Genomic DNA, 12,004 nt, shown 5'->3' on the forward strand with positions numbered 1-12,004 from the left:
GACTTGAACCTAGGGCTTGCAAACGTGGGGCCAATGGCAGGCAGGCTGTGGAAGGTGGGTCCCCAAAAGTCTTCGCTCCCGAAGCCGGTGAGGGGCGTGGCCTCCTGGTTTAAAAAAAAAAAAAAAAAAAAAAAAAAAAAAGCTTCGAGGCCTGCAGTGCGAGCCAATGAAAGGCGAGGGTAGGCGGCGCCTGCATGCGAGGCGGCCAGTAGAGGGAAGGCTCTTTCGGGTGGCCCCAAAGCGTGGTTCCGACTGTGCGCATGCGCACCGGCCGGACTACGGGACGCCGCTGAGCCAAGTGGGCGAAAGGGGCACGGCCGCGCTCCCGGGTCACGTGACACGGAGGGGTCCGAATTCTGCTGGAGGCAGCGCCCTATCCTGGAGGTGAAGGTGAATAACCTCGGGGGTCGAGCTGGTGACGGAGAACCGCATCCCGATGCGATATGAGCGCGACCCGTGGCCCGAGGTCGGGGGTCGGGCTTGGGCCAGTGCGCTCTCCAAGGGAGAGGCGTGGCTTGCGCAGAGGGTCGCGCCTGCTAACTCAGGGGGCGTGACCTTGTGCCTCTTAGTGACGTAACGTGGGGCGGGCTCACTAATGGGGCTGAGATTTGGGGTCCCGTTGTGGAAAGAGAGGCGGGGCTTCCGCTTGTCCATTGACAAGAAGGTAAGTGGAAGATAACTCTGTGCAGTGCTGTTGTCACCGCCGTGACTTGTGGTGACTAGTTTGGGTGGGAGTGGTGGTGACGTAAAGCACTGGGGTTAGCGCCGCGTGGGGCGTGACTTTGTCTCAGAGAGGCGGTCTCATCCAGTGCCTAGACGCACAAGGGCCGTGGCCTGGCTGGGTTGGGGGCGTGTCCGCACAGAAACTGGCGGCAAGGGGCGTGGCCCTGGATTCGGGCTGGGGGAGGGGGCGCGATTTCTTCCGGATAAGGTCCCTGTCGCGCCCCAGTCTGGGCAGTGCTCTTTCTCTTATCAGGTGCCACCTCATGGAGATTCTCAAGGCCGCCGCCCCTGTCGGGAGTTTCTTCCCCTTCTTTCTGCTCCTGGCCTGCGGGACGCTGGTGGCAACCTTGCTGGGCGCCGCGCACCGCCTGGGGCTCTTCTATCAGCTGCTGCACAAGGTGCGGGGCAAGGAATGGGAGGCGGGCTGGGGGCAGCCAAAGAGGGAGGGGCCTCGTGGTGCCGCTTCCAGTTCACTCCTCATTGTGCAGCGTGGGAAAGCGAGTCCCAACTAGCCCAGAGGGACTGGTAAGAGGTTCTGTCCAGGACCCTGTCTCCGTTGCCACGCTGCCTGCCTGTGGGGGCCTGAACTTTGCCAATAGTGATAGAGAACACGGAAGCGGTCTCTGCCTGGGCATTCGAACCCCGCCTACCTCCTTCCCCAGTGGCTCTTTTCACAGACAGCATTCTGATTGTGCTCCCTAAACTGGATGGGATAGATGGGGCCGAGGGCAGGCACCAGCGAGGGGGTGGCAGTGAGTTTCGTGACAGTTGCCCTTTGCTGAGTTCAGCACTTTAGACTTTCTTACCTACCCCTTACCTTTTCCTTGAAAGTAGGTGCTGTTCTTTCTGACCTCATTTTCTGCAGGAGGAAGCTAAGTCTCAGAGAGGTTGTGTGGTAGTTTTCCCTAGGTGACCCCACATGCCTCACCCCCGAACTACTGGCACACCTGTTTGAAATTTACCCCTTCCGCAGACCCCCTCCTCAACCCTTTCTCTCCTAGCAGGGACCAAGTTTGACCTCTCCCTCCCCAAACCCTTCTCTAGTCCTTCTGCTAGCCAGGAGGGATGCCACTGACCTTCGGGACTTGCGGAGATTTAAAGCAAACCTTGGATGTGCGGAACTGTGAGGCCACTGGGGTTGGGAGGCCTCGGTACAGTGTGTGCCAGGAGCTAACTTCCGTGCCAGGCACATGGTGGCTGGTAGCCTGACAACTAAGCCTGAGGCTGTTTGGCATCCATCAGGAGGGCATCAGGGAGGCTGGGATCAGCAGTCCAGCTGCCAGGCCCTGCAGTGATACTAGAGGGCAGGCAGGAGTCATAGCAAATGGCTCTCTGCCTTGTGCCCCTGGCTAAATCTCCTGGATTATATAACCCTCTCCTCTCTCCCTGATTGCCTTGCCATCCCGGAGGCAGGAAGTGTAACAGTGGGCACTTAAGAGTGTGAGTTCTATTGGACTTTCAATCTTGCTTGGGCAAGTGTTGATGTCCTCAGCTATAAGAGATGTGATGACAAGGAGTTCTGATAAGACGCTGTGCCTTGCTTTGAGCCTGGTGTGCAGTGTAATATATGCCTAACCGAGACCAAGCTTCCCTTGACCTCGCACCCTGCTCCTGCCCCCTTACCTGGGGCAGGGGGATTGCCTCCTCTCCCAGCTGTCCTCTGGTGTGGCCTTTGACTCTATTGCTCTACCCACTCCTTGGGCCCAGGTGGACAAGGCAAGCGTCCGGCATGGCGGAGAGAATGTGGCCGCTGTGCTGAGGGCCCATGGCGTGCGGTTCGTCTTCACGCTGGTTGGTGGGCACATTTCCCCACTGCTGGTGGCCTGTGAGAAACTGGGCATCCGCGTGGTGGACACACGCCATGAGGTCACGGCCGTCTTTGCTGCCGATGCTACGGCCCGCCTGTCTGGTGAGGGCATTGCAGAGAGGGCTGGGGACTGGTGGATAGAGTAGAGGTGGGAGAATGGCCAGGAGAGTGGGCGTGGCCGTGATGGACTCTGTGTTCCAGGAACAGTGGGTGTGGCAGCAGTGACGGCGGGCCCTGGCCTCACCAACACAGTGACTGCGGTGAAGAATGCTCAGATGGCCCATTCCCCAGTCTTGCTTCTGGGTGGGGCCGCCAGCACTCTGCTGCAGGTACCCAGTCCATGGCGGCCGGTGGGGGCCCAGGGGGTCGTAAAGGGCTCACGTGGTAACCCTGCTGCACCTCTGTCTTTGCCAGAACCGGGGTGCGCTCCAGGCTGTGGATCAGCTGTCCCTGTTTCGGCCGCTCTGTAAGTTCTGTGCGTCCGTGCGGAGGGTTCGGGACATCGTGCCCACCCTGAGGGCCGCGATGGCTGCTGCCCAGTCAGGCACTCCAGGTAGGTGGAGGGTGGTGGTGCTGAGCAGCACTGGGGCTGAGGGGCTGGGGATGCGTGTTGCAGACTCAGTGTCATCCCTGTCCCCGCAGGTCCGGTGTTTGTGGAGCTGCCCATTGACGTGCTGTACCCCTACTTCATGGTCCAGAAGGAGATGGTGCCAGCCAAACCACCCAAGGGCCTTGTGGGCCGAGTGGTCTCCTGGTGAATAGCCCCACCCTGCCATCCCTCCTCCATCCCCTGCCCTCTCCTGCAGCTTCCAGCTCGTGCCCATCTTCCTTTGATTCACATGTGGACTGGGAGGAAACTGCTGTGTGGAGAGCATTCCAGGTAGAAGGAACAGCATGTGCAAAGGTCCTGAGGCAGGAATGAATTGAGTGGATGGGGAAAGCAAGGTGGCCCTCGTGGGGGCAGCAGAGGGGAGAGGCTCAGAACAGCCCTCCTCCTCCTCCTCTTCCTTTTCTTCTCCTCCTCCATCATCTCTTCTTCTTCCTTTTCCTCCTCCCTCTTCCTTCCTCTTCTCCTCCCTTTCCTCCTCTCTCTTTCCCCTCATCCTCTCCATTTTCCTCTCCCTAAAGGATGATCCTTGAACCTCGGAAGGGAGGTTCACTTTTATATTTATAGTGGAGGAAGCTCAAAACGGTGAAGTCTCTTGCCCAAAGTCACACAGCTAAGAAGTGGCAGAGCCCAGACTCGAGCCCTCTCCTTCCTCCTTCTCTCCTTCTTTCACATCTTTATCCCCCTCTCTTTTTTTTTTTTTTTTTGAGACAGTCTTCTTCACTCAGGCTAGAGTGCAGTGGTGCTATCTCGGTTCACTGCAACCTCCACCTCCAAGGTTCAAGCAATTCTCCTGCCTCAGCCTCCCTAGTAGTTGGGACTACAGGCATACCACATGTGGCTAATTTTTGTATTTTAGTAGAGACTGGGTTTCACCATGTTGGCCAGGCTGGTCTTGAACTCTTGACCTCAAGTGATCCACCTTCCTTGGCCTCCCAAATTGTTGGGATTATGGACGTGAGCTATCACGCCCAGCCTATTCTCTTCCTCCTTTGCTTCCTCCTCCTCTTCTTCCTCCTTGTCTCCCTTCCCCTCAGTTCCTTCCCTTTGCGTGTCCTTGGCCCTTCCTTTCTGCACATTTAGCGAGTGGCAGCGATGTGCCAGGTCTCAGGACAGGCGTGCGGCATCATCAGTGGACAAGGCAGTCAGGTTCCTGCATTCTGGGTGCGTGTGAAGCACCTGAGGGTCAGCTCAGGCAGTATTGATTTTGTTCTATGGCCTCATTTTATTTTTTTTTGAGACGGAGTCTTGCTCTGTCGCCCAGGCTGGAGTGCAGTAGCACGATCTTGGCTCACTGCAACCTCCACCTCCCAGGTACAAGTGATTCTCCTGCCTCAGCCTCCCAAGTAGCTGGGATTACAGGTGCGTGCCACCATGCCTGGCTAATTTTTGTATTTTTAGTAGAGATGGGGTTTTGCCATTTTGGCCATATAGCCTCATTCTTAATGCACTTTTCCCCCTGGCTTCCAGGTCACTCCCTTCCCTTGTTCTCCTCCTTGTCCTTCTCTCTTGACCTGTGTCTCACAAGGCTCTCTCTTATATTGCCCATTTTTTTTTTTGAGATAGGGTCTCACTCTGTTACCCAGGCTAGAGTGCAGTGGTGCGATCATAGCTTACCACAGCCTTGAACTCCTGGCCTCAGTCAATCCTCCTGCCTCAGTTTCCCTTGCCTTTTCTTTATACGCGGGGTTTTCCACGGTTCCATCCTTGGCTGTTTCTCCTGTGCTATCTTGGCCTGTCCTTTTTTTTTTTTTTGAGATGGAATCTCACTCTGTCGCCAGGCCGGAGTGCAGTGGTGCGATCTTGGCTCACTGCAACCTCTGCCTCCCAGGTTCAAGCAATTCTCCTGCTTCAGCCTCCTGAGTAGCTGGGATTACAGGCATACGCCACCACACCCGGCTAATTTTTGTGTTTTAGTAGAGATGCGGTTTCACCATGTTGGCCGGTATAGTCTCCAACTGCTTGACCTTGTGATCCACCCGCCTCAGCCTCCCAAAGTGCTGGGATTACAGGTGTGAGCCACCGCGCCCAGCCTTGGCCTGTTCTTAACAGCCAAAGCAGAGGCTTCTGGCTCAGGGCTCTGACTGCTTCTTGCCAATGCCCATGTGTCTGTCTTTGGCTGGACAGAGTGCTCCCTAAGAGCAGGGCTGGGCAGGATCTATCTTTGTGTCTCCAGGACCCTGCACAGGCCCTTCAGGAAAGTTGGGGTCCTGGGGCCCAATGGGTAAGGAGACCGAGAAGGCCCTGTTTGAAGCGAGAGAGGACAGTGTTCATAACTCCCATGGATTGAGTGTTATGCAAAGCGCCTCACGACCTAAATGGATAGATCCTTGAAGCTCAGGAGGGAGGTTCATATTTCCATTTACAGAGGCGGAAGCTCAGAAGGGTGAAGTCACTTGCCCTAAGTTGCACAGCTGGGAAGTGACAGAGCCAGGACCTTAGCGCATTATCTGTTGGACCCACAGGCTTACTCCTGGCATGCTGAGCCTGCGTTCCTTGCTTCCAGGAGTTGGGGTGGGTACCAGAGGCTACCGAGGGGAAACAGGCAGCTGGCCACCAGGGTTCACCCGTCCCTGAGCTGTCACTCATCCACCCTTGTCCCCATGCCACTTAAAAAGCCCTGGCTTTTTCCCTGGCCCCTTTCCTGACCCCTCTCCTCCCTCAGATCCTGGAATCCTTGTAATTAATCCTGGTAACCTGGTTCTTTCCCCTCCCACTTGCAGGTATTTAGAGAATTACCTGGCCAACCTCTTTGCGGGGGCCTGGGAGCCTCAGCCTGAGGGACCGCTACCCCTGGACATCCCCCAGGCTGCCCCCCAGCAGGTGAATTGCCCCTCTTTTCTGTCTGAGGACCTCACTTGGCACGGCCCCCTGACCATCTCCCTGAGTCAGTATTGGGGCCTTGATCTTGGGTGCTCATGGAGATTGAAGGACAGCCCTCCAGCCAGGCGGGTAGCTCATGGTGGTAATCCCAACACTTAAGGAGGCTGAGGCAGGTGGATCACTTGAGGCCAGGAGTTCAAGACCAGCTTGGCCAACATGGTGAAACCATCTCTACTGAAAATACAAAAATTAGCTGGGCATGGTCACGTGTGCCTGCAATTGCAGCTACTTCAGAGGCTGAGGCTGGAGGATTGCTTGAACTCCAGAGGTGGAGGCTTCAGTGAGCTGAGATCACACCACTGCACTCCAGCCTGGGAAACAGAGTGAAACTAAGTCTCAAAAAATAAATAAAAAGACAGTCCTTTGAGCCCTGCCTCTCGCCCTAGGTTCAGCGTTGCGTGGAGATCCTGAGCCGGGCCAAGAGGCCCCTGATGGTTCTAGGGAGTCAGGCCCTGCTCACTCCGACGCCCGCTGACAAGCTTCAGTGAGAAGCCCCAGCCCTGCCCTTGTTTTCACGTTCCCGATCTGGGGTCCTCGGGTGCTCCTGGGGAGGGGCGGGGGCCCTGGCCACACTGACCTCTGCTCTGCCTGGACTCCCAGGGCTGCTTTGGAGACCCTGGGTGTTCCCTGCTTCCTCGGGGGGATGGCACGGGGGCTGTTAGGCCGAAACCACCCCCTCCACATTCGGCAGAACCGCAGCGCGGCTCTGAAGAAGGCGGATGTCATTGTTCTAGCAGGTGGGCCTGAGCCTCTTCCTTTCCCTCCTTCCCCCAGGAACCCCCTCACCCTATCACCCAGCTTCACACAAAGGAGGATGAATGTCTAGTGGGCACCTACAGTACTTGATACACATTTTTACATAAAGCGCTTTGAACCCCACCAGATGCATTATAGGTGTATCAGTTAGCTACTGCCCTGTAACAACCATCCCCAAACTCAATGGCTGAAAATGCATTTCTGATTTCTCAAGACCCACCTGTAAGGTAGGTGGTAGCTGTGGTTTTGGCTGGGCTTATCCATGAGTCTGCACTTGGGTAGGCAGAAAGGCAGCTGTGCTGATCTAGGCTGGGCTCACTCACCTGTTTGGGGATTGGCCTACAGCTAGTCTGGATGGCCTCAGCTGGGGTCACAGAGTTCTTCACCCCTGTCTCCATGCTCCTCATGTTTCTCATCCTCCAACAGGCCGGCCTGGGCCGGCCCACTTGGTGAAGGATGAGAAAACTCTAGGGCTAGGAGAGTGCAGTTATTGAAGAGAGAGAGAGAGTGGAGGCTGTGTGGCTTCTTGAAGTTGAGTCTGCAGGAATGGGGCAGGGGGTGCTGAATCATCTGGAGGTGTCTTCACTCAGAGGTCTTGCAATTGACGCCAGCTGTTGCTGGAGCTGTGGACTAGGACAACTATGCAGGCCTCTCCATGTGGCTTGGGTTTCCTTCCAACATGGCGGCCTTGGGGTAGTCAGACTTCTTAGACAGCCACCCAGGCCTCTAAAAGTGAACAAGGAAGAAACTGCATCTCTTCTGACCTAGCCTCGGGTGTCATACTGTGTCACTTCTGCCACCAGACTCAAGGAAAAGGGACGCAGGCCGTACCTCTCTCCATGGGCGGCATGTCAAGGGGACCTAGTACAAGTGGAGGCAGGGTGGGAGATGTTATGGCCATCTGGGAAAACAGAACCCGCCTTTGCCCTGTCTTGTTTGCCGAAGCATGTCATGAGGCCAGCCCAGATTCAAGGGGTGTGGGGAGCTGTGAAGTCACTGCAGGTGGCACAGGTGCAGGGAGACTCCGTGAGGAACAGGGACTCTTTTGCATTGAGTCCGCCACATTGGATCAAGTAAGGAAGAGGACACGGGCCCTCTGTCCGCTGAATCCCTATCCCCCACCCCAGGAACCGTGTGCGACTTCCGCCTATCCTATGGGCGTGTCTTCAGCCGCAGCAGCAAGATCATCATCGTCAATCGTAACCGGGAAGAGATGTTGCTCAACTCAGACATCTTCTGGAAGCCCCAGGAGGCTGTGCAGGGTGAGCCCCCTAATCCCCCCTTACACATATGTGCTCCTTCTGGTCCCTATCCTCCTGGATTCTGCTGCAGGTGGCTTGAGCCTGGTATGATGATTGAGGCCCAGACCTTGTCCTAGAGGGCAGCCAGTGAACCGGAGACAAATAGTTGGCTCTCAAACTGATGAATGCTTCTTTCTTTAAATTTATTTTATGGCTGGACACAGTGGCTCATGACTAAACCCTGCACTTTGGGAGGCCAAAGCGGGTGGATCACAAGGTCAAGACATCGAGACCATCCTGGCCAACATGGTGAAAAACCCCCTCTCAAAAAAAAAAAAAATTATTTTATTTTATTTTATTTTATTTTTGAGATGGAGTCTTGCTCTGTCGCCAGGTTGAAGTGCAGAGGTGTGATGGCTCACTGCAACCTCCGCCTCCCAGGTTCAAGCAATTCTCCTGCCTCAACCTCCCGAGTAGCTGGGACTACAGGTGCCCACCACCGTGCCCAGCTAATTTTTTTGTACTTTTAGTAGAGATGGGGTTTCACAGTGTTGGCCAGGATGGTCTTGATCTCTTGACTTTGTGATCTGCCTGCCTCGGCTTTCCAAAGTGCTGGGATTACAGGCGTGTGCCACTGCACCTGGCCTTTTTTTTTTTTTTTTTTTAAATTTTTTAGAGACGAGGTCTTACTCTGTCACCCAGGCTGGAATGCAGTAGTGCCATCCCAGCTCACTGCAGCCTCCAACTCCCAGGCTCAAGCAATCCTCCCACCTCAGCCTCTTGAGTAGCTGGGACTACAGGCGTGCGCCACCATGCCAGGCTAATTTTAAAATTTTTTTTTGTGGAATCGGTATCTCACTATGTTTCCCAGGCTGGTGGTGAACTCCTGGCCTCAAGTGTCCTTCTGCCTTGGCCTCTCAAAGTGCTGGAATTACAGACCAGAGCTACTGTGGCCAACCTGACAGATGCTTCTGTAGGACAAATGGTGGGGTGGACACAGAGGGAGGCTTGGTAACGTGCACGTGATTATATTCTCTCCCACCCTACACACTGCCCTCAGGACAGAGAGCACACTCCTTGGCCCCTTAGCCCCTCTGTCTTCCCACCGTATCTCTGCCTTTCCCTTATTTCAGTCCCCTGGACTTGAACTTGGTTCATCGTTCTGAGGATGTTGCCTCCCCTGCAGCTTAGGCCACAGGACACTCTTGTGTTAAGCAGAGAAGTGGCACCATTGCATCTGTGTTGGGAAGGTCCACTCAGCAGCCGTGGACGGCAGGCCAGAAGGGGGCGGGGTGGAGGCCGGGGGCTGTTAAAAATGGCCAGGACAGGCTGGGTGCGATGTCTCATGCCCGTAATCCCAGAACTTTGGGAGGCCGAGGCGGGAGGATTACCTGAGGTTAGGAGTTCAAGAACATCCTGGCCAACATGATGAAACCCCATCTCTACTAAAAATACAAAAATTAGCTGGGCATAGTGGTGGGCGCCTGTAGTCCCAGCTACTTGGGAGGCTGAGGCAGAAGAATCGCTTGAACCCGGAAGACGGAGGCTGCAGTGAGCTGAGATTGTGCCATTGCACTCCAGCCTGGGTGACAAGAGTGAAACTCCATCTCAAAAGAAATAGGCCAGGACAGAAACGAGGAGGCCTGGAGTGGAGATGAACAGCGAGAGCGCCTCACCTCAGAGCCTCCGTGATCATTTCAAAAATGGGATGGTAGGCTGGGCACGGTTACTCACACCTGTAATGCCAGCACTTTGGGAGGCTGAGGTGGGTGGATCACAAGATCGAGACCATCTGGCCAACGTGGTGAAACCCCATCTCTACTAAAAATACAAAAATTAGCTGGGCGTGGTGGTGCGTGCCTGTAATCCCAGCTACTCGGGAGGCTGAGGCAGGAGAATCACTTGAACCCAGGTTGCGGTGAGCCGAGATCATACCACTGCACTCCAGCCTGGCAATAGAGCAAGACTCCATCTCAAAACACAAAAACAAAAATGGGGTGGTGAAAAGTACATCATAGGGCTGCTTGTTAGTTCACTTCAGTAATGTTCGTCATGCGCTTCCACGTGCCTCGATTTGAGGGATGTGCTTGGTGGAAGTAGCTCTTCACTGAGTGTTTCCCAGGTAGAAGTGACGTGACTTAGTGATCTGGGGTGGGGGGTAGAGGGAGGGGACCAGGCCAGCTTGGCTTGTCACCTGCCTTGTGCTTCCTAAGCTGTGTTTTTTGGACCTTTTCCTCCCTTTTCACCTGGGCTGCCCTTCCGTGGTTCTGGCAGGTTCTGGGGTGTTTCAGCTGTTTTTTCCTAGGAGCACCCCTGGCCTGCTTCCCATCTGTCTGCTCGGATGCTGCTGCTGGCTTCCTGCTGTTTTGAGGCCTCTGGTGCTGGAAGAACGGGAGGAAGCCAGCTCCCCACAGCTGTGCTCTCTTCCTTCCCCAGGAGATGTGGGTTCCTTCGTGCTGAAGCTGGTGGAAGGCCTTCAGGGCCAGACGTGGGCCCCAGACTGGGTGGAGGAGCTGCAGGAAGCTGATCGGCAGAAGGAGCAGACATTTCGGTGGGGGCTGAGTGGAGTAGAGGTAGGACGGGCATTCCCGGAAGACCCTGCTGCCAACCCTGGTGACCTTCGCTGTCCTGTCGCAGGGAGAAGGCAGCAGGGCCTGTGGCTCAGCACCTCAACCCAGTGCGGGTGCTGCAGCTGGTGGAGGAAACGCTACCTGACAACTCGATTCTGGTGGTAGATGGCGGGGACTTCGTGGGCACTGCCGCCCATCTGGTACAGCCCCGTGGCCCCCTGTGCTGGCTCGATCCTGGTAAGGAAGGGCCCCTGCCTGGGGCAATGGGTAACCCATCATCCGGACACCTTCACACCCACCTGTTCTTGGTCCTCTCAGGGGCCTTTGGGACTCTGGGAGTTGGCGCAGGATTTGCACTTGGGGCCAAGCTGTGCCGACCAGATGCCGAGGTGAGGCCCTGGATTTGGGAGACTGGCTGCTCTCTGGGTTCTGATCCATCCTAACCATCCTGGGTCCCCTCCCCACCAGGTCTGGTGCCTATTTGGGGATGGAGCTTTTGGCTACAGCCTCATCGAATTTGACACGTTTGTCAGACACAAGGTGACTGGGCCACCCTGAGGGACGCTTAGGACCTGGGGTTCTGGGAGATGTCACCAGGGGTGGGCTGAGGTGGGGAGGGAGCCTCCTGTCTGGCAGAAGCCCTGTCTGGTAGAGGTCTCTGTCCTCTGGCTGGCCAAGCCATGGGGCTGAAGGCTGTGGTCTGGTCCCATCTTCTTCCTGTAGATCCCAGTGATGGCCTTGGTAGGGAATGATGCTGGCTGGACGCAGATTTCCCGGGAGCAGGTGCCCTGCCTAGGCAGCAACGTGGCCTGTGGTCTGGCCTACACTGGTGAGGGGGCCTCAGCAAGTGGGGGAAGGACAGGAGGCTGTTTGAGTTCTGGTTGGGCTTGTGTTCCTCTCCTGGGCTGGCTGCACATGTGGTGGGCTGAGTCCCTGCCACCGTCTGACTTAATCTCCTCTTTTAGATTATCATAAGGCAGCCGTGGGTCTGGGGGCCCGGGGCTTGCTGCTCTCACGGGACAATGAGGATCAGGTGGTCGAGGTGCTGCACAACGCCCAGCAGCAGTGCCGAGATGGCCACCCAGTCGTGGTAAACATCCTCATCGGGAGGACGGACTTCCGTGATGGCTCCATTGCTGTATAGGGCCTTGTGGGTCAGGACGCTTGGCAGCCTTCCTGCCCCTGGACTGTGTCCAGCTGGTTTGGAGTCTCGTCATTGTTAGCCCTGGGACTATCCCATGAGGCTGGATGACTCCTCAGCCTCCCTGAGGAGTGGATGGAGGGGTCAAAGCTCAGAGAGGCTCCCTGGTGAGCTCTTGGGCCTTCCTCTCCGCAGACCCAGCTGTGCCCTTTGTCCTCTCTTACGGAGACAGAATAAACCACTCTGGCCCACGTGGGAGGAAGTACTCAGTCTCAG

General features: G+C 56.0%; 1 protein-coding gene across 3 annotated transcripts; it reads left to right on the forward strand.

The window, feature by feature from the left end:
- Window positions 1-292: 292 nt before the first annotated feature.
- ILVBL (ilvB acetolactate synthase like) lies at window positions 293-12,003 on the forward strand. Of its 3 annotated transcripts, XM_064381714.1 has the most exons (17): window positions 293-390; window positions 977-1,121; window positions 2,431-2,632; window positions 2,732-2,859; window positions 2,945-3,083; window positions 3,173-3,284; window positions 5,861-5,960; window positions 6,407-6,504; window positions 6,621-6,757; window positions 7,904-8,038; window positions 10,454-10,568; window positions 10,655-10,824; window positions 10,906-10,976; window positions 11,056-11,127; window positions 11,311-11,416; window positions 11,553-11,677; window positions 11,924-12,003. In XM_064381714.1, exons 2-17 carry the CDS (start codon window positions 987-989, stop codon window positions 11,963-11,965), a joined length of 1,887 nt encoding a protein of 628 aa, XP_064237784.1. In that variant the 5' UTR covers window positions 293-390; window positions 977-986; the 3' UTR covers window positions 11,966-12,003. The 3 variants fall into 3 exon arrangements, with proteins under 3 accessions (XP_064237784.1, XP_012313202.2, XP_064237783.1); XM_012457779.2 differs by having other exon boundaries at window positions 11,553-12,003; XM_064381713.1 differs by lacking the exon at window positions 293-390 and adding an exon at window positions 564-664 and having other exon boundaries at window positions 11,553-12,003.
- The last annotated feature ends 1 nt before the right edge of the window (window position 12,004 follows it).

This window comes from Aotus nancymaae, unplaced genomic scaffold, assembly GCF_030222135.1.
Source record: "Aotus nancymaae isolate 86718 unplaced genomic scaffold, 86718_ANA_hifiasm-v0.15.2.pri h1tg000028l, whole genome shotgun sequence".
NCBI lineage: Eukaryota > Metazoa > Chordata > Mammalia > Primates > Aotidae > Aotus > Aotus nancymaae.